At 45.7% G+C, this 22,093-nt stretch overlaps 1 protein-coding gene across 1 annotated transcript in view; it reads right to left on the bottom strand.

Annotated features, from left to right (window-relative positions):
• Window positions 1-19,564, bottom strand: part of LOC126540572 (rifampicin phosphotransferase-like) — a 119,050-nt gene extending 99,486 nt beyond the window's left edge. Inside the window, exons 1-3 of the mRNA XM_050187411.3 lie at window positions 19,432-19,564; window positions 6,593-6,777; window positions 5,189-5,439 (exon numbers count right to left, since the gene is read on the bottom strand). Coding sequence (XP_050043368.2) covers window positions 5,189-5,439; window positions 6,593-6,777; window positions 19,432-19,522 — 527 coding nt within the window. The 5' untranslated portion in view covers window positions 19,523-19,564. The remainder of the gene's footprint in view (window positions 1-5,188; window positions 5,440-6,592; window positions 6,778-19,431) is intronic.
• Between the last annotated feature and the right edge of the window lie 2,529 nt (window positions 19,565-22,093).

Raw genomic sequence — 22,093 nt, 5'->3', positions numbered from 1 at the left:
TTATTTATTTATTTATTTATTTATTTATTTATTTATTGAGATACCCTACATCGTCCGTGCAGAGCATTATTGCTGGGTGGAGTGGTTATACAACGTACATGACATAATTTCACACAGACTATACAGAGGTTTACAAAGGCGTCACATTTGTCGTAATAATTGTGAGCGCCGTGAAATAGGCTAGTTTAATATCCCGCGTATGGAGCACATTCATTACAACTATAAAGAAAAAGCTTAAATGGAAAAATCAGTGAAGCGCAAAGAAAAATACACCCGTTAGAAGGTCCGTAGTTAGAACGATATCGGTGTTACAATATGAACCTTTGCAGAAGCCCGGAGAACAGCGGATGTCGTGCGGTAACAATAGCCTGTCGCAAGCGGCTCTACTCGTGTCTTGTTCTTCGGGAATAAGATAGGCAATTTAAAAGCATCGATACGGCAGTTAGACTCTCTTAATTTCTAGATGTCGTCAGAACTAGGTGGAATTGTAGCTAGGTGGTTTTATGTACACGATTTTGTTGATCCCCGCTCCTTCATGAAAGATGTTGAAGAAGAGGGACAGCCCAAGGCAAGTACGTCTTTTGAATAGTAAAGGCCCTCTGAACTCTCCGGCAAGAACACTGCATCTTATATTGAATTAGTCATAAACGTTACGCACAAAACAAGGCCGCACGTTTCTTGTCTTAGTAGCCGGCTCCCAATCTGTGCAAGCGTATTCTATAAATGGGCGGACGTTTGAGAAATACAGAGTTTCTTTCTGTACTAAATGTGCCGGATGTTTCTTCGAAGGACGTTTAGTACTCGACTCGCCTTCACTATCGCAACATGGACATTCCAAGATAAAGTTTTATTTAGAGCCACTCAATATTTTTATTCCGTTACAACAGACAGAATCAAGCCATTCATGTCATAATCAGTAACCAATGCTGTTACATTATTAGTAAACCTAATGACGTTGTATTTAAAGAAGTTAAGCTTTACGATCCACGTTGCAAGCCAGGAACGTGCAGTGTCGAGGTCCCTTTCTAACTGTTTCGAATCATTCGTAGAACTAATTTCGCGATAAATCTTGAGTGTATACCCAGACGTGGCTGGAAATATGGTCAACAAGGTCGTTTATACAAAGAGAAAAGAAAAGCCGACCAAGGAGTCAGCCTTATCGGACTCCGTATATAATGGTTACATGTGACGAAACACCCACCATTCAGAACGGCGCATTGTTTTTCGGTTAGTAAGATAGGCTTCAAGCCGCCCAAATATGTCAGCAGGAATGTCAAGATTAGATAGCTTTACAAAAAGGAGACGATTGGATACAGAGTCAAGCGCCTTTCTAAACACAAGAGGTGAATTTAACTACCAGAATTTTAATTCTGCAGTGGCAATGTCATGTGTAATTGAATTAATTGCATTTCGTCCGGGAGACCATTTTGAAAGTTATGCTGCGCCTGAAAAAAAGAAGTTAGCCAGCACCTCTTTTGTTAGAGTTGCGTAAATAACATGTTCGAAAATTGCGCAGCACCCACACGTTACGCAGATAAGTCGATACCTTGAGGAGCTTGATTTTTTGCCGCTTTTGTTAACTAGAACTACGTTTGCTATTTCCCCGTCAAGATGTAATTCACCTTGACGTATAGATATTTCGAATACAACTGTTACGAATGGTCTAATTGCTGGGACACATTTTATTTCAAAACTAAGTTCTAAATATTGTCAGTGCCAGCAGCTGAACCAAGTATAATTGATTTTAAAAGGACGCGACACTTTGTCTTTGAATGGTTATCTTGTCCAATTCTCAGAATTCCCTGTTGTTGTAGGCTCTGTATGCAACATTTGGACATGTAGAGAATACGTAACTTGAAGTATGGTTTGAAAAAAGTCAACTTTGACTCTCTTAACTGCAGCAAAATTGGTACCATCAGTAGCGTGTGGAATTATCACTACCGCTATCTTATTCTTTCTTTTTTGACGTACTTCCCTACAAATTTTGGGTTAGTTTCAACATTTTCGTCTACTTTGTGCAAATGCGCATTTTGATATTTCGCTATTCTCTTTCCTAGTTCCTTCATTTTGTGGTGCTTGTCAGAATCTGACAAACGACGGTGACTTCGGTATAAACATTTCTACTGATCGATGTGGGATCGAAGTTAGGTTCCGCTCCTTCATCATCATCATCATCGTCAGCCTGGTTACGCCCACTGCAGGGCAAAGGCCTCTCCCATACTACTCCAACTACCACGGTCATGTACTAATCGTGGCCATGTTGTCCCTGCAAGCTTCTTAATCTCATCCGCCCGCCTAACTTTCTGCCGCCCCCTGCTACGCTTCCCTTCCCTTGGAATCTAGTCCGTAACCCTTAATGACCATCGGTTATCTTCCATCCTCATTACATGTCCGGCCCATGCCCATTTCTTTTTCTTGATTTTAACTGAAATTTCACTAACTCACGTTTATTCCCTCACCCAATCAGCTCTTTTCTTATCCCTTAACGTTACACCCATCATTCTTCTTTCCATAGCTCATTGCGTCGTCCTCAATTTAAGTAGAGCCCTTTTCGTAAGCCTCCAGGTTTCTGCCCCGTACGTGAGTACTGGTAAGACACAGCAGTTATACACTTTTTTCTTGAGGGATAATGGCAACCTGCGGTTCATGATCTCAGAACGCCTGCCAAACGCACCCCAGCCCATTCTTATTCTTCTGATTATTTCGTTCTCATGATCCGGATCTCGCTACATATGTAAACTGCTGTTCTCTTCCGAGAATGTTAAACATTACTTTAGTGATTAATTTTTAGACCCACTCTTCTGTTTTGCCTCTCCAGGTCAGTGACCATGCATTGCAATTGGTCCCCTGAGTTACTAAGCAAGGCAATATTATCAGCGAATCGCAAGTTACTAAGGTATGCTCCATTAACTTTTATCCCCAATTCTTTCCAATCCAGGTCTCTGAATATCTCCTGTAAACACGCTGTGGAGAGCATTGGAGAGATCGTATAGCCCTGCCTGACGCCTTTCTTTATTGGGATTTTGTTGCTTATTTTATGGTGGACTAAGGTAGCTGTAGGGCGGCTATAGATATCTTTCAGTATTTTTACATACGGCTCGTCTACACCCTGATTCCGTAATGCCTCCATGACTGCTGAGGTTTCGATTGAATCAAACGCTTCCTCGCAATCAATGAAAGCTACATATGAGGGTTGGTTATATTCCGCACATTTCTCTATTGCCTGATTGATTATGTGAACATGGTCTATTGTTGAGTAGCCTTTACGAAATCCTGCTTCGTCCAGTGGTAGACAGAAGTCTAAGGTGTTCCTGATTCTATTTGCGATTACCTTAGTAAATACTTTGTAGGCAACTTACAGTAAGCTGACCGGTCTATATATTTTCAAGTCTTTGGCGTCCTCTTTCTTATGGATTAAGATTATGTTAGCGTTCTTCCAAGATTCCAATACGCTTGAGGTCATGAGCACTGTATATGCTTGTTTTGTCCTCCTAACTTCACTGAACCCTATTATATCCCATTTACTGCCCTCTAATTCCTCCAATAGCACTGCTAGACTCGCCTCACTAGATAACGTTCTAGCGTTAAGCGTTGCCAGGTTCAGATTCCAATGGCGGCCTGTTCGGACCCAGGTGTTCTTAGCCCCCTCTGCTGCGTCACAGGTCTGACCGCCGGCGTGGTCAGTTGCTTCGCAACTGCTGGGGTCTGAGGGCCAGGGTTTGATTGTATTCATATAGGAGGTTGTGGCCAAGTACTACACCAGGGTGGCCAATCCTGTTCCGGTGAGGGAGTGCGTTACCGGTTCTGGTCACCGGGATCAGGCCGCACTACAGACCTGTTTATGCAATTTTATCAACACACGGATTTTTTTTTGTTTTTTTTTGTCTTAATCCGGTGGAAAATTCCGCGGCACCGGGATTCGAACCACTGTCCTCTTGCACGCGAGGCGGATACTCTACCTCTACCCCCCCCCCCCCCCCCCCCACTGCTGCACCTTACGTTTCTCTAATAAATGCGGCCGCGCTCGCCTTCATTGGCGGCGTGCACATTTTGGGGACGCAGACGACCCGGATTTAACCTCTACAGTCTCTACTTCTCTGTCAAGAATGCTATGTCACGCTGATCGGCGCAGGTCATTCATGTCACTAAATTATAGGGCAGCGCGACTTTGCAATAAAACAAAATACACACAAGGTAGATGTCAAATATTGTTTGGGGACAAGATAAGTCCCAAATGGAGAAACTTACTTTAGAACATGCATGTGGGCTCGCCTGCATGCTTAAACTTGTAAACTTGTTTTATACCTCTCTTTAGTGCCGTGGGGGGGGGGGGGGGGGGGGGTGCATGGGCATATAGTTATCGCATGACTATCAATCACCGAAAACACGCATGTACTGACTGATCAGATAAAATGAACTTTTTTTTTTGAACCAGACGCAGCAGCTCTGCTCTGCATCATCATTTATGCAATTGCAACACAATCAATCGATGCAGGTGCATTCTCATCGCCTACCAGCCACAAGAACCACTCGAGACATCGATGACATTCTTGTGAATGTGCTAGCCAATAAACGGTCCTGGCGTAATTTTGTTCTGGCGCAGAACTCCGCATGAGCATTGGTTAAGCAATTGGCGGGTTCTGGATTAGATCTCCGCTTTCTTTTCACATAACGGCCACTCCTCTCTGACCAGCCGCGGCAGCCCAGTGACAATGGTGTTGCCCTAGTGATCTCCAGGTCTTGGGTTCCATCCCAAGCTTCAAGAATGAAGATTTCGGTCTCGACCCGCTAAAAGTTTAAAAGAGTCAATAAAGTTTTCCATTCCATTCCATCCCGGCAGAGGCGGCCGCAAGCCGGCGGAGGTGGAATGCCAATAGTATAGCGTAACGTGCAGTGAGTGCACGTTCGAGGACCTCACGTTGCTAAAATTAGCGCGGAGCGCCCCCTATACTGCATGCCTCGTAATGAGATTGTGCTCCTGTCGCTCACGACACCCAGGAACTTCGCTTTATTTCACCATTCTACTTTAGTGCTCTTTTTATCGTAATGACTACGTTGCGTTGCTTCGCAAATAGCCTTGTTGAGAGCTTCGTACCGACCTGCGACTAAGCCTGTTTCTTTCTTTTTTGTCGAATTATCTCCACACAAAGCACATTGTGCCCTCGCACCGAGTGAAACGAAGACAAACCTGAGCAGGCCGTTGAACGCGACGCGCCACCGGCGGTTGGGAGCCAAGCACTGCAGCCTCAGACCGGCGGCCGAGAAGCAGCTGCCCGCGCTGCGGTCGAGCGTGACCTCCGCCGGCAGCGAGTAGCGCCTTCCGTCTCGTGTGTACAGGGCAAGCCAGAGCTGGGCCACGTGATTGTGGAGGCGAGACAGACTCAGTGCAAGGCGGTCGCCCTCCGTGTTGGCGCCGAAGAAAAGCACCTCGTCGTTGCCCTGCGCAAAAGGGCGACCATTTGGGCACGCGTCCCTTCCTATTCCGCACCCTAATTGGGGCACGCGTTTCGGAAGCACGTACAGGTTCAAATAACGCTTTCAGAAAAAATAGATAGAATAAACAACGTGGGTATCTCTTGCATTGTGGGAATTAGTTTAAGTGAAGCTTAGTGAAGTTTAAGTGAAGTTCAGTGGTTGCTAGGAACGCTGTTCTTGTTTAGCGATAACTTGAATGTGTCCAGCACGCGACAAATTTGGACACGTTCCCGGTGGAAAACGCTTCGCGCCACACAAGTTTGTCAAAGGTTCTTGTGCGAAATATATATTTATATATATTGATTTATTGTATTTTGTTTTTCTTTATTATTCTTAGGCTTTATTCTTTGTTTAAAGCTGTGGAGGGGAACAACAACCACTCCCCGAAGAAAGGTCTATCACGTTGGCTGTCTTTCATGCTACGGAGTCTTCTCAATTTCTAACTTCATAATCCTGAAGCTATTCTCCTGCCAAAAAAAAAAAAAAAAAGGAAGAACAACATTCGCGCTCTGTCGACAACAATCTTCATTTACAGCTTACTGTCTGAATGGGGCTTAAACTTTCATTTCTCCGGTGAACTACGCCTCTTGAGAAGCGTTTTTTAGGCTTGTTTATTGCTGATAATAGCTCATGCTAATGCAAATTTATCAGCGTATTTTTTTACTGAAAGCTTAATAATCAAGCCCTATAAAATGTCCGTCTCTGCTACGTGTTTTCCTTGGCATCCAAGAGCTCAGCTTTGAAATATTTGCAGATATTATCTAACCCCGCTATTTCCATACCTTTTTCCCGCCACACGCAAATGTCGAAAATGTTAAGCATAAATGCGCGAACAAAATAAACAACTATACAATTATTTTACCCAGGTGCATGTTTCATATCAAGACAGGCGCAAGGGCATCTTTCACCTGTGGTAAATGTGGTAAATCTGTGCGAAAGATAGCTTGCAGTTTAGCCAGTTCGGGAAAATTGTTCCTTGGAAGTGCCAATTACCGTGTATACACAGAAAGGCGACATAAGACGAGCGCATCGCCTGCTCTTGTTTCTCCGTTCTGTGTATATGGTGTGTGTCTGTTTCTGTAATAATTCTATTAAAGGGAAGCTAAGTCGCACTTGCCTTCTCCAAGTGCTGCCTTTGTTGAGGACATTCCTTCGACCACTCCAACGGTGCACAAACCGCTCCGCAGTTTACGACGTCATCGTGCTTTCCGGATTCCAAGTAAACGAACCGTCGACCCTTTCTCCGCAGAAGGTATGTAAGGCGCACCACAGCCACCAGGTAGCGGAGTAGATGGGCCAGCCCTGCGTCAATACGAATCGGCTGGTGAATGTGCACAACGTCAGCGCCTCAAATACTGCAAAAAAAAATGGCTGTCACCCGTGCTTTGTAAGACGACGTAGTATCAGGTGAACAGCGCGACAACCGTATAAATGTTAGAAAAAAGAAATATGCAGTCTGGCCGTTGCTCCAAGCGAAGTTTACTTCGCAGTAGCCAAAGCGCCTGGCAAGGAAAGAAGAAAAAAGCTTTACAAGAAATAATTACACACACCCATTCTGTCTTTAAAAAATATTACTTTTGTTGATAGGGGATCTAAAAAGGGAATCTCGAGCCTTAGTCACATTTTTTTTTCATGTTGTTGCCGTTTTATATCTCCAATACGAGCTTTTTTACCATAATGATTTTATACATCAAAAGAAGATTTAATTTACAAAAAAGAAAAATTACGTCTGGATTAGCTGAAGAGTGGGCCGCTAATCTAACACTTCTCAGTTGAATAAAGAAGACAGTCAAGATATATTGGCACGTGTACTTATATTTATCCAGCGACCACGTTTCACCGCCTAACAAATCTGATCGCACAGCGCGGGACGCGCCTGCATGTATCCGAAGTTTCTGGAAAGTTATCGATGCTTCTATCCGCTGTTTGTTGTCGCCGAACCTTGTGTTATCTGATTTCATCGCGTGACGCGCATGGTGTAGAACTTTGTGGAAGGCACGCGGGTCCCAACGATTAGTCTGGAACATTCGATGACTACTGTGTAAAATCCGACGCGCTGGACCCGCTGATCAGATTTTCGACGATCGCCGATCGTGTTCGCCGCTATCGTTGTGCTATAAGTGTAGCCTGTTTTGTGGGCACAGGTTCGCCCAATAAAAGTTAGTTTTGTCGTTCACAGTATTGCTACTGTGTTATTCAACGTCACCGTGACGTGACAATATGAAAGTAGGTCTAGAAGACGTATGACGGTAAAACTATACAATACGTGAAGCGCCTCAGGTACCATGCCTCACACGGGCAAGTTTCGGGAAACGTTGACAAGAAAACTTTGTATGTACTTAAATGATATACAGAGCGTGTACATGTAAAAATACCTATATGAACTGCACGAGCACGCTAGCAGGTGTCAAGGGCCGTTTATAGTCCGACGTAACGCCCGCGCGCACGCACGCTACGTCACGTCGGCGAAAACGACCCCTCTATAGTTGGGCGCACCGGCGCAGCCAATGTAACCAGGCCCCGCACACTCTCAAGTTCAACAAATGGCCACAGACGGCGAAAAATCAATCGAGGCGCGTTTCAGCGTAAGCGCGCAAGTGGAGCTACTGTAATTTGGTCGAATACTTTAATTTGTGCTTTCTCTGCTAGGGGCGCTAAACATGCTGAATTTTTTAATTTACACAAACCATTGACATGAACAATCGAGGTGTCTAAGGATGCTTTTTTACCTCAGGCAAATAGGCAGTTGATTTTTTAAAAATTTGATTGTTGAAGCTGCTTCTTAGTCATAGCGTCAAGGCTTTTGTGCTCGCTTAACCACCGTCAGCCGACAGCCTATTGGTATCGATGTGTTTCCTGGCCGTTGGCGTTCGAATACTACGGCGGTAAAACATTTTCGAAAGCATGCTGGTTTCGTGTGCGAGTCATTACATAGACTTGCTGTAAAAAGGTCTACTCTTGGCAAAGAATAGTGCCTCATTTTGTTTAGGCGTTGATTATCATAATGAATGTGGCGGAGGTTGAGGGAGTACGCTTGAAGGTACGTTTTTATGCCGTTGATCTCCATAACACCGCAAGTACGCAAACCGATGTCACAGAACACCCGATGCATCATTGTGTGTTCTCCGTCATCGCTTGTTTGCTGTATGCCTACTAATTCTTCATTTCTTCAAGTGTTGTATCCTCCTTTTGTCCTTGCTCTCTTGTGCTTCACTTACAGTATGTCGTTCCGTCAGCTGTAATGCGCATTTGCAAAACCAATACGTTTGATAAGACGCAGTGGTTATCATAATTTCACTACACGTGTATTAAGCTGGCACATATGGTTCAGATACAGACACCTGTATGCGAACTTGCACGACGTTGATGCGGAGATTAGGATAATTATGACACCCGTAAGAAATAGGCAGCTGACGGCCGTATAAGCTGTTGCGTTCTTTCCGCCAAACTACCCGGCGTGGTAGTGCTGTAAAGATGCTGTATAAAAGTGACGCGGTGACAGGGAAATTATTATACTTAGCAGCCGACCGTACGTTTTGTAGCTTAGGTCTTCTTTCTTGTGCGTTTGTGCAACCCTTATTAATGAGCCATTTCTTGACTATGTTCTTGACTATGTAACCGCGTTTGTGTGGATGCGTAGACGTGTGCTTTTTGTTGTACTTGTAAAATGCAAATAAAATATTTTCAGGCTTACTCAATCTTTGTTGTCGTGTGCGTTTATTCCAGTCGAGGCCATCGTGCCACCTGGAAACCGCATTCTGTCAGTAGCCCTACACGAAATGCAACAGCTGGAGCGCGGCGGCACAATTTAACTCAGGGTAACGGCGGCGTAATAAACGAAAAACCGCTCGGGATGCCCTTAAAAGTCAGTTCAGAGTGTGCCTTAACTCGATATGACTTAGCGCTACATGTATTCTGCTGCGCCTCGATCGTGCTCCCCACGGCGGCCGCATTTCGATGGCGGCGAAATGCGAAAACACCCGTGTACTTAGATTTAGGTGCACGTTAAAGAACCCCAGGTGGTCGAAATTTCCGGAGTCCTCCACTACGGCGTGCCTCATAATCAGAAAGTGGTTTTGGCACGTAAAACCCCATAATTTTTTTTTTCGATCGTGCTCCCGCCAGTTTGGTTGCTGTGTGGCAAACGTAGCGCCTACATAGGCGCTATGTTTGCCACACAGCAACCAAACTGGCGGGAGCACGATCGAGGCGCAGCAGCCAGAAACCCAGTAAAGCCACAGAACACCTGGTAAAGCGTGTGCAAAACCCCGTTTCCGTTTCCTGTTGTACAGCGCCACTTGTGGTCGCATACTTTAGTTCACGACGCCACCGCTATGCTTATTTCCGTAGCACTGTGGAAGGTACAGTTTCCCTTCTCTAAGTTTGCATAGGTGTTCTGTGATGTAACCGGGGGCTTCCGACGCGCCCCGACGGGCCCGGCACCGATATGGCTGCGCGTCGGAGTCGGCGGAACTCTCGCACCACAATGCATTGCGCGCGAAGAAAAAGGCGCCAACACAACTCCGCAGACGGCTTTTGCGGACGGCGCGTGACTTACCGAACGTTTTGCGCATGCTCCGAACATAGCTGCCGACGCCGCACCACAGAACACCTATACAAACTTAGAGAAGGGAAACTGTACCTTCCACAGTGCTACGGAAATAAGCGTAGCGGTGGCGTCGTGAACTAAAGTATGCGACCACAGGTGGCGCTGTACAACAGGAAACGGAAACGGGGTTTTGCACACGCTTTACCAGGTGTTCTGTAAATATGTAGGCGCTACGTTTGCTACGCAGCAACTAAACTGGCGTGAGCACGATCGAGGCGCAGCAGAATACATGTAGCGCTGAGTTATGTCGAGTTAAGGCACACTCTGAACTGACCTTTAAGGGCATCCCGAGCGGTTTTTCGTTTATTACGCCGCCGTTACCCTGAGTTAAATTGTGCCGCCGCGCTCCAGCTGTTGCATTTCGTATAGGGTTACTGACAGAATGCGGTTTCCAGGTGGCACGATGGCCTCGACTGGAATAAACGCACACGACACCAAAAATTGAATAAGCCTGAAAATATTTTATTTGCATTTTACAGGTACAACAAAAAGCACACGTCTAAGCATCCACACAAACGCGGTTACATAGTCAAGAACATAGTCAAGAAATGGCTCATTAATAAGGGTAGCACAAACGCACAAGAAAGAAGACCTAAGCTACAAAACGTACGGTCGGCTGCTAAATTATAATTTCCCTGTCACCGCGTGTCACTTTTATACAACATCTTTACAGCACTACCAGGCCAGGTAGTTTGGCGGAAACAACGCAACAGCTTATACGGCCGTCAGCTGCCTCTTCCTTACGGGTGTCATAATTATCCTAATCTCCGCATCAACGTCGTGCAAGTTCGCATACAGGTATCTGTATCTGAACCATATGTGCCAGCTTAATACACGTGTAGTGAAATTATGATAACCACTGTGTCTTATCAAACGTATTGGTTTTGCAAATGCGCATTACAGCTGACGGAACGACATACTGTAAGTGAAGCACAAGAGAACAAGGACAAAAGGAGGATACAACACTTGAAGAAATGAAGAATTAGTAGGCATACAGCAAACAAGCGATGACGAAGAACACACAATGATGCATCGGGTGTTCTGTGACATCAGTTTGCGTACTTACGGTGTTATGGAGATAACGACATAAAAACGTACCTTCAAGCGTGCTCCCTCAACCTCCGCCGCATTCATTATGATAATCAACGCCTAAACAAAATGAGGCACTATTCTTTGCCAAGAGTAGACCTTTTTACAGCAAGTCTATGTAATGACTCGCAGACGAAACCAGCATGCTTTCGAAAATGTTTTACCGCCGTAGTATTCGAACGCCAACGGCCAGGAAACACATCGATACCAATAGGCTGTTGGCTGTTGGTGGTTAATCGAGCACAAAAACCTTGACGCTATGACTGAAAAGCAGCTTCAACAATCAAATTTAAAAAAATCAACTGCCTATTTGCCTGAGGTAAAAAAGCATCCTTAGAAACCTCGATTGTTCATGTCAATAGTTTGTGTAAATTAAAAAATTCAGCATGTTCAGCGCCCCTAGCAGAGAAAGCACAAATTAAAGTATTCGACCAAATTACAGTAGCTCCACTTGCGCGCTTACGCTGAAACGCGCCTCGATTGATTTTTCGCCCTCTGTGGCCATTTGTTAAACTTGAGAGTGTGCGGGGCCTGGCCGCACGCGTTAAAGTATAGAGGGGGTGGCATCTCGGCTGGCGCAGCGCAACCGACGTAGCGCGACTGACCGCGAAGGACGCTCGCCCGCGCGCCGATAACGTCGGACTAAAAACGTGTCTTCATGAAACCAAATAGTACACAATCATCTTCCAGTGTGTTCGGGCCACGTACACGTTTTACCATCACTGTGACCCGCCGCGGTAGCTTAGCGGCTACAGTGTTGCGCTGCTAAGCCGGAGTTCGCGGGATCAAATCCCGGTGGCGGCAACCGCATTTTGATTGGGGCGAAATGCAAAAACGCCCGCGTCCTGTGCACTGGGGGTACGTTAAAAGCGATCTCGTGGTCAAAATTATTCCGCCCTCCCCACTACGGCGTGCATCATAATCGAATCGTGGTTTTGGCATGTAAAACCCCAGAATTGAATTAACCGTCGCAGTAGAAAGTGGGTGTGCACCAATCGTGCTGTGGGAGAGCTTTGTTTAATGAATACGTTACCAACAACGGTATCCATGATGCAATAAAGTCGCGCAGCGAAAGTTCTTGCTGGTAAAATTAACAAGCTTTAACATCGAAAGTATTAAAAAAGGGGGCTTCGTTACCGTTACGGGCTACTTTGGCGATACGCAATTACCAAGAAATCCGTAAAGGCTAAGGAACGCCTTTTCCTTCTGCGCCTTGAATTAGCGACCACACAAGTGATTCGTAATGTTATCTGACCAGGAAGCTTTCATTAACACCATTGCTGGAACTTGTTTCCCTCACGAATAAGTTTGTGTGCGGACACGTCTGGAGCGAGTGAGATGGCCATCAGTTAAAGGCAGCGAGGTTAACCAGAACGCATCTGGAAAATAGTTTCTGTATACCTATGGGCTACATCTTTAAATCTGTTCTTCCCACACTAAAAATTGCTGTACGATTAATTTCTCAGCAATTTCCTGGGTTTTTTTGCCCAGGACGAACGCTCATAGTATTCACTTACACTTCCTCATCCCGATAATCAGCTGCTAGGTGACAAGTTCTAATCACCCAACTAACAAATGTGGCGTCTTTAAATATAGCCTGATATTTCAGTCCCTATCACTCTAACCATTATCGCTGCTCACGTCAAACTTATAGACGCTAGTGTCAGTGCAAGTCATTTCCACCAACTGATCTTGTTTTAGAGCGCAGCTCTTAGGCGCCTGTCCCTGCGACGAGCGTCGACGTAACCGAGCGAACGTGGATCGCTGCGGGGGGGTGAAAAACGCGAGGAGGAAAGCGGGAAGGACGGTGCAGCGGAATCATGAGGCGGAATGCGGAGGAGGGTATGACCAAAGCGTGAGAATAAAAGCTCAGTGTGGCGACGACATCTACGAGAGGGCGCCAGAGTAGCACGCGTTGTCTGGGAGGTCTGTCGGCGGCGGCTGCTGTGAATCGCGCCCACGCGTCCCCCACGCGCTGGCTAAGCGCGATCTCCAGATTAGCGAGGCAGTCGCGCTGCACTTCGCTACATTTGCAACGTGCCGCACGAGACAGATTGTCCGCGCCAGCCAATATAATGCGAAATGAAAACACTTATGGAGCTGCGCTCACATTTCGCATTAGGGAGTATCGTAACAATCGGTGAACTTTTTTCTCCTTTCTTTTACTCCAATAAAGCCCACCATTGGAGTAAAGCCAATGATTGGCGACAGATAGCCAATGAGACCCATCCCACAACAAGTGTTTATCCGTCTTCCACAATTGACAAATGCAATCACTAACAAATATGTAAAGATGAGAAGCACAACTGCGGCGTTTATCTTTGGTTTATTTACCCAATAGTTTCGGTCGGTGGACCTCCCTTTTCCAAGGGCTACAGTAAATCCCCATAACACAGAAGTCTCTTCATATGCAGGGTTTTGTTTAGCTGCACCAATTTTGAAAAATTCGAAATATATAAATTACCTTAATGTTGTGTTTACCATTCGAGCGTACAGATTGGCAGCCTCTAGATACAGAGCGATTGCCGCACTTACGTGAGTAATTAGCGAAGTTACGGCAATTACCTTTCTCATTATTAACAATAGGTGGCTACAGCAAATGAGTACTTTAGGGACACTAGCTATCCCAACGATCAAATTTTGAATAGCGAATTTCATGGGGGAGCTACGCGAACAATTAGGTCTCCTTGGCAGGCTCCTTGAAACCGAAACCGGCGGGAAAAAGAGCGCATGTGTCGTGGATGTCGCGACCCCCCTGCCTTTCGTCAGGTCTCCGAGGTCACCGTCGGTCCGGCCCGCGAGCAACTTGCGTTAACTCTTTGCTGTCTGCAACGTTGGCCTAGCGCTTGAAAACCGGCGCGCCACCAAATTTACTTCGTCATTCCGTTGGGCGCCAGGTGTCTACTTCCACCGACGAAATGCCCTTTCACGCTCCCAACGGAATGACGAAGAAAATTTAACGGCGCGCCGGCATTCAAGCTCCAGGCCGGCATTAACGTACATCGTACATTAATTTACGTACATCATTGTACATCGGCCAAACCGGACTATGCGATAGTGAAAGATTAGAAGAACACCGAAGATTACTCGGAGGAGATTCCCATGATAACGTCCCTAAATATTGCCGCACGTGTGGCAAGAACGATAAGAAAAAGATCCAACCCAAACCGCTCTTGGACAAAACAACAATCCTATTCAGGCATAGAGATGAACTGGTGTGATAGCTTATGGAAGCCTTCCATTTGTGTATCAGCGACGCAAACAGACTGTCATGCATCGTGAGTCATTTTGTGCATCAGAGACTTCCGTCGGCTTCTCTTATATGCAGCTTCGCTTTTTGGCCGACTCACTCGGGTACACGGGGTAACACGTGTTTAAAATGATAGCCTTGTCATGATAGCCTGTTCCGGTTTTACTATTTATTCGTGTATGCGTTTGAAATAGAGAGAGAGAAGGGAAGAAGGAAAGGTAGGGAGGTTAACCAGACTAAGTGCAGTTTGCTACCCTACACGTGTGGAGGGGAATGGAGAATGAAAGCGAGAGAAAAGGAAAGCATGAGTCTTTACTGCAGTTTCACATGCACTAAGCTATGTGCAGGATGTCTATAGTCGGGCACTCAAGTCTGTCTCAAGCGCTCGAACTGCTCTGAGGGTTAATGAACTGCTTTGTGGGCTAATCACAATGGGCACGTCGGCTGGTCCTCCCCTGGCACCATGTTCAAGCCGTTTCTTTTCTACGTGCAGGTTAGTAACGAAGTATCATCTGTTAAGTCTAGCAATCCTTACTTGGTCCAGCTGACGTGCCCACGTAGCATGTTAAACCTGTATTGTGCCATCCAACAAGTATTCCTGTCTTTGCTGATGCTATGTGGGGACGTTGAGCCCAACCCAGGGCCCTCGACTTCCGAATTGTTATCACAGTTGCTTGAAGGTCAGTACAATATCTAGAAACGGCTTGATGACATTGAGTCGCACTTAAAAACTGTTGAAGAAACTTCTGTGACGATAAAAAGCTTCAGTGATAAATTTGCTAGTCTGGAAACGACCGTTCGTAACTTGGAAAGTAAGCTCGTTGATTTGGAGCACCGAAGTAGGCGTAATAACCTTGTTGTGTTCGGCATACCAGAAAAGAAAGACGACGCATCTGGTGGATAGCGTGGCTGATAATGTGTTCAAGCATACTCTAGACGTGAACATTAACTCTGTAGAACGGATTCATAGGCTAGGGCGAAAGCAGCGCGGTAAAGGGCGACCAGTGATCGTGAAATTTTTTTATCACAGGGAAAAAGTTAACGTCCTAAAAATTGCTACAAATTGAAAGGGAAGGGAATCTCTATCTCCGAGGATTTTTCTGCAACCACTAGGCACCTGAGGAAACTACTCTGGGACAGTACCTCAGAAATTAGGAAATGTGGTACAAAGGGAAAGCTCGTACATGATAAAGTTAAGATTGACAATCGATTACTCACATTAGATGAAGTTCAGCGCGAAATGGCCGGTGCGCACACACCAGCTACCAGAGGAATTCCTAATAAATGAAAGGATAACACTGGCAAACACTTCCGATGCTTAAATATTAATGTTCGTAGCATCCTAGCTAAAAGCGATGATTTAGACAGTGTCATATTAACTTATCAGCCTCAACTGTTGATAATTACTGAAACCTGGCTTCACACTGAGATTGGGGATGACGAAATCACGCCCCAGGGATACCGGGTCTACCGCAAGGACAGGGGATCTCGAGGCGGCGGAGTAGCAACATTCTTTAAGGAAACCTTAAAAGTTGAAAGACTACCCGATATACCAGATCTTGAATGTGTAATCGTGAGGGTAGACTCAGGTGGTTTGAAGTACATAATCGGTGGTTTTTACCGCCCCCCGGGCACAGATGAAACATTATTTGATAAGGTTAATGAATTTCTTTGCGCCGTCCATGGCTACTCCAGCAGCACAATACTTGGCGGTGATTTCAATGTCCCTTCAGTCACATGGGATACGGATTTCCCTGTACCGTCTACAAATGCAGCTAAACGCTTAGTTGACATAACCCTTTATCATGATTTAACCGAACTGGTTAAGCTAACCACCCGCATCCAGAACACTACTGCCTGAACCATGGATCTTTCTTCCGTTAATAGGGGCATGTTGCGTCGTGTGTCGGGTATCGACGTGGTCGATGGAATCTCAGACCACAAATTGGTGTGCCCGGGCGTTACATTGAACGAAGTGACAAAAACAAAGAGGGAAGAGCTAGTGGTCTCGGTTTTCTCGCGTGCGAATGACGTAGAAATACTAGACACACTTGACCTACATTTTTCTCGATTTACCACGCTTTCTTAGTCTAGCACCTGTACTGTTGACGCCCTTTGGTGTTTTTTTCAAGAACATTGTACTGCGATGCGTTCAGGACTATGTACCAACAAAAGTAAAGATAATCAGAAATGTTCGCCCGTGGATTACTATGCCAGTGGTTCGCTTGGGAAGAAAAGCCAAAAAGTTAAGAAAACAACATCATCAGAACCCATCCCCGTCGTGCATGCATAAACTCAGTGTCGTGCGCAAAGAATTGAAAGACAGTACAAAAAAAGCAAAATATTATTATTATAACGTTACTTTAGAGAACTTTTTACTTTCGTCCCCAACGAAATTCTGGCAGCATTTTTCTTCGAGAAAGAAGTGCTTCCTTATTATGTGTATAAATGGTGCTTTTGTTACGAACAAAGTAGTAACTGCGGAATCATTTAACGCATTCTTTAGTTCAGTATTTACCGACGATGATGGTAGAAGGCCATGCCCCAACACAGCTAATGATATCCCACTAATAAGTGACATCTCGACATCTGAGGAAGGAATCTTCTCGCTGTTACCTAATATCGATCCAAGAAAGTCGTCTGGTATAGATGGAATACCTAACGCATTTCTTGTGAGGTATGCTGAATGGTACTCTAAGTTCTTGTGCATTATATTTCAGAGATCGTTTTTTCAGTGCGAGCTTCCCAGCGATTGGAAATTTGCAAAAATTGTTCCTTTACCTGAAACATCAAATACTACCATTATTTCATCTTACAGACCGAGTGCCCTGCTGTGCTCATGCGCAAAAGTTTTGGAACACACCATATTCAAGCACTTGTCACTTTTTCTCGAGCAACATAACCCAATCAACGACCGACAGCGCGGCTTTCGTAGAGGACTCTCAACTATCACACAACTGCTGGAAACTGTTCATGATATTGCGGCTATCCCAGATAAACAAGGCCGAATTGACATGATCTTCGTAGACATTGAAAAAGCGTTTGATCGCGTGTCCCATCCCAAACTTTTGACAAAACTCGAACCTATACTGAGAAATGATACCTTAAAGAGTCATACCGCTTTCGCATTCAACGCAGGCAAGGAGACTTCAGTGCGTCTGCAACTTGTTGCACTTCTTGCGGCCCAGTATTTCTGAAATGGTCGATTTTAACTTGAAATGCATTCCTCGACTTCGATTAAAAGTGCTTCCGGACCCGTTTAAGAATATGCCGCGTGCAGCAGGCGTTCCGTGGCTGCCAGGGCATTGTTAATACCGTCCACCCAGCACGAGCTGCCTTCCGTGCTGCTTCGCACCGACATGTTGCTCCCGAGTTTAAGCTTGAACGCCATTCGAGCAGTCATCATTGCTCGCGTTGCCCATCGAACGCGCGGCTCACGTGAACCCACTGTGTTGGGATTGGTCAGTAAATTGGTGGATGCTATTGCGTAAGTGCTGTTGTAAAAGGTAAATCACGTGTTAAAAGGAAAGCAATGATGTTGGGGAGAATCAATAATTCGTACTTGAAAAGCACACAGAAGAAGGAAAAGAAACAAATTTAACAGCGCATTCGGTTGGACTCCACAAGAAATTCCTGGACTGCGAAGCAAACGTCGGCTACTCAATCCCAGAGTAGCGAACACTTAAGCCCAACGCTAAACTTTCCTATCGCTGTCAATACTTCGCCTTTCCGGGAAAACTGCATCTTCACTTTTTTCTTTCTTTCTGTTGCCCGCCCTATCAAGTACGTACTTGTTGACGGCACGAGGCAAGATAAAACGCCCGGAATGAAAGGTAGGTTAGTGTCAATTGCGCTGATTCGTCTGCTCGTAGGAAAGCACAAACACAGCTAAACAGAAGAACGAGCAACGCCGGACAAGGACTTGTGTATATGGATTGTAATGTTTAGACGAATGGACATAGCGACATAGTTTAAATCCGGTCACCTCAGGTCAGTAATATGGAATAGTGGTACCGGCACTGTGTCGGTAAACTATAACTGCGGCCTAGCTAATTGAGTTAGGCGCGCATCGCATACATCAGGATTACAATGGTCAGTTACGTTTGTCCTTCTGTTTACGTATACGCGTAGAAGGTGCATTGGTTGGCTGCTGCGCCTCAATCTTTGTTTAGAGCTAAACACTCGGCTATGTATAGGCTGCTCCCTGATGAGAACATCTAAACATTTATTTTTCCTAGGTATTTATCGATATGCAATGGAGAACTGTAAAAAACGTGAGAAATCATTTTTTTCTACTGATCCCCAACAAATCAGTGTTTATATTCTATTGAGTTGTACGATCCATAATTAGCCTTTCACACCATGGTGGTTTAAGCGTCGCAGGACCAAACCACGGGCGCGGCGGCCAAATTTCTATGAGGGCAAAATCCAAAACGCCCGTGTGCCGTGAATGCACAAGGTTCACATTAAGTAACCCCAGGGGGTCAAAATAATGCAGAGCCCCCCACTACGACGTGCCTCATAATCAAATCATGGTGTTGGCACATAAGGCCCCAGAACTAATTAATAACTAGATCGGGTCTGGTCATTGCGAGCAAGTTCCATCTGCATTGTTTAACTTTACATCCTGTAACGTTGTAAGCGGAGTTACCTGCGCTTCTTTCACTAACTCAAGTCGTCGACAACGGTCATGCATCCTGCTCCTTATCGCTGCTGTCATGCGTCAGCGGCTCTAGAGTGTCCCTGACACACGCGTAGTCAAAGCCTGAAATCTCAGTGATATAAAACGCACCGACTCCTACGAGTATTTTCTCCGCTTTACCCATCTCAAGCAACCGCACTCATTTAAGACCTCGCACACCCGGTCATAGAAACGTGCCTTATGCTACATGTAAAGCTTTGGGCGCTTAACACAAGTAAACCACCGACATTTTGAGACACCTGTTTCTGCATGCGTTATTATCCGCTAAAGAAATAACACCGATGAAGAGAGAAATAAGGCACCCACCCTGGTCCATCCATATTCCAAATGCGCGCTCGTAGAGGTGCCACAGCAGAGCCCACACAGCGGCCGCGAAAGCGGCAGCGACTACCGCCATGGCTTGCGTCTGATGGAATCCTCAGTCGGGTCTGCGTGGCCCCCACAAGCGGCCAGATAGGACTGATTGGCAGAGAGTGGGACGTCAGCGATGCCAGATAGGGTCAAGCTGCTTATGGGAGAGGAAATCGTCGCTGCTCAGAAAGCTCGAACAATGTCGAGACGCTATTTGTGCGAGGGCGAGCACAAAAATTGATTGATTGATTGATTGATTGATTGATTGATTGATTGATTGATTGATTGATTGATTGATTGATTGATTGATTGATTGATTGATTGATTGATTGATTGATTGATTGATTGATTGATTGATTGATTGATTGATTGATTCCTCGAGTGACTGATCGAAACCTTCAAGGTCAATTTAGGTGCATTTGGAAATATTGCAGACGAACGCTGCCGCTTTCTGCTCTCTTGAAGTTCGAATTTTTATAGAAATATGATAACCATAATTCACAAATCCTTTAGGTCAATTTACTCAGCAATTTTCTTTATCGGAACTAACAATGAATAGTGTTACCACGTTTTCAAATGCAGTACAATACAATAAAATGTCACATTGCTCCTACGGAAGGCGAAGGCGACTACAGACAAATGCTGCTTTACAGGGTGGTTTCACACGACCCCGATGTCCACGCTCCAGAGATAAAAGATAACTTCTTGCATGCAGCAGTGGATTAAATAAAAGCGCGTATCGACATTGGTACCTATGAAACCGCAGCGGATTGCATCAACGATGTATACGAATTTGAAATACGGCTCGGTCCCTGCCCACTCATCGCAGAAAATTTTGAAAAAAGAAGATTTAAGCACGGCGTGTTATGGTGTGCCATAACGGCAATATGATTGTGAGACAAGCTGTAATGGGAGACCTCAGAATGATTTTTACCACCTGTGGCCCTTCAACAAACACCTAAATCTAAGCAGACACGCACTTTCGCATTTCGCCCGATCGAAATGAGGCAGCCACAGCCCAGCTCGGAACCGCGACCTCGAGCTAAGCAGGTGCAATACGATAGCAATTGGCCTACTGCGGTTGGTGGCCCCAAAACGCACGCCATACCGTGAGAGCGATGAAAGTTTTTATGAATGGCGTTAGAACTGCAAGCAGTCACCCTCTTCACTACTCATTGCTGTTATATCTACGTATATTTTCAGGGTTTTTTTTTTTTCTTTCTTTATTAGATTGTACTGCCCTTCCTCATGCGCTAAAATGCCATGGAGCGTGTAATATGCATTCTTATACCACGGGCAGTAACAAAGGCGATAATTTAAGGTACAATTGCCCATCTATTCTATTCTCTTTCTTTGTCGCGGTAGGAAACAATGAGGTACGCGTTGGGGCCGTCGGCGCCGTCACAATGCGGTCCTTGAAACGACAGAACACCTACGGCCCACAGCGTGGACGGTTAGATAATCGCCAGAGACGTTAGAGTGGCATAAAGCCCCTCAATCTCCCAAAGTAGCGCCATTTAGCGCCATTCACTTCCCTCCTCCTCCGCTCGGCGCGGCCTCGACGGTGGCGCCGCCGGTGCAGCCGTAGCAGACGACGGCTAACACGCTACGGGAAGAAATCCGCGGAAAAGCTTGTTCGAGCCCTGCGGAGCAGCTTTTTCAATAGAGATCTTGCTTCGTCCGTCGGTAACTGGCCTTAAAAATGTCGTGTTGGAATTGTGGAAGAAATAGAGAAAAGGACAATTATTCAAGGCGTATTTAAGGCGTAAAGTGCGCGCAAGTTGAGAGTCAGTGTTGCTGAAAGACGACGCAAGCACGCGGTGTGCTTAAGCACGCGCGTAATACCAAAGTTTCAGGTTTTGACAGCGTGAAAGTATGTGCACGTGGTTTCGTAGGTTCATTTACGTACCTGCAGGGTACTTTTGTTCGGCCGGCGCGTGAGAGATTCCGACTGTCTGCGGTCAGCAACGCCTGGCAACAGGGCCGCTTTTTTCATTGCGGGGTGCTTTGGTAATCGTGACGATAGATTGTTTTTGTTTACAAGTACTGCTCCAGGAGGGCACATGTAACGGCTAACGGAGGCCTCTGAAGAGCACGTGACATTACAATAAAGCAGGCGGCGCAGGGAACCTTCGCATATAAAATTGGCTGTCCGCTATAGCCGACAGCCTATCTTATACTCCCTTGGCATGCACAGGCTTCGGCGAGCCCCATCCAGCCCTGGTTCTAGCTTTGGTGCTCCCTTTGCAGCTTTGGTGCCCTGGAGACGCCGTCAATAGTACAAAATAATGACACGTTGTTACAACTAGTAAATAAAATATGTTGAAGATATACAATCGCGCTGAGGCGCTAACTTCTAAAGCAGCGCTAGCGCGCCCGCGCGAGAATAATGAAACGCCAACGAGGAATTTACCGGCCCACATACGACTCTACCATCAAAGTGCACGTTAAACATCCCCTGGCGACCTAATAAAGTTACCCGGAGCCATCCACTACGACCTCCATCATAGCTTTAATTGTAACGTTAAAAGCACGTTAACGTTAACGTTAAAAACACCAAAAACCAAATCAGTACATGCGGGCATACATTCGAAGCTAAAAGACTGCATCCATAAGT

Source organism: Dermacentor andersoni, chromosome 2, assembly GCF_023375885.2.
Source record: "Dermacentor andersoni chromosome 2, qqDerAnde1_hic_scaffold, whole genome shotgun sequence".
Taxonomy (NCBI): Eukaryota; Metazoa; Arthropoda; class Arachnida; order Ixodida; family Ixodidae; genus Dermacentor; species Dermacentor andersoni.
This window is presented reverse-complemented; position numbering and strand designations above follow the sequence as displayed.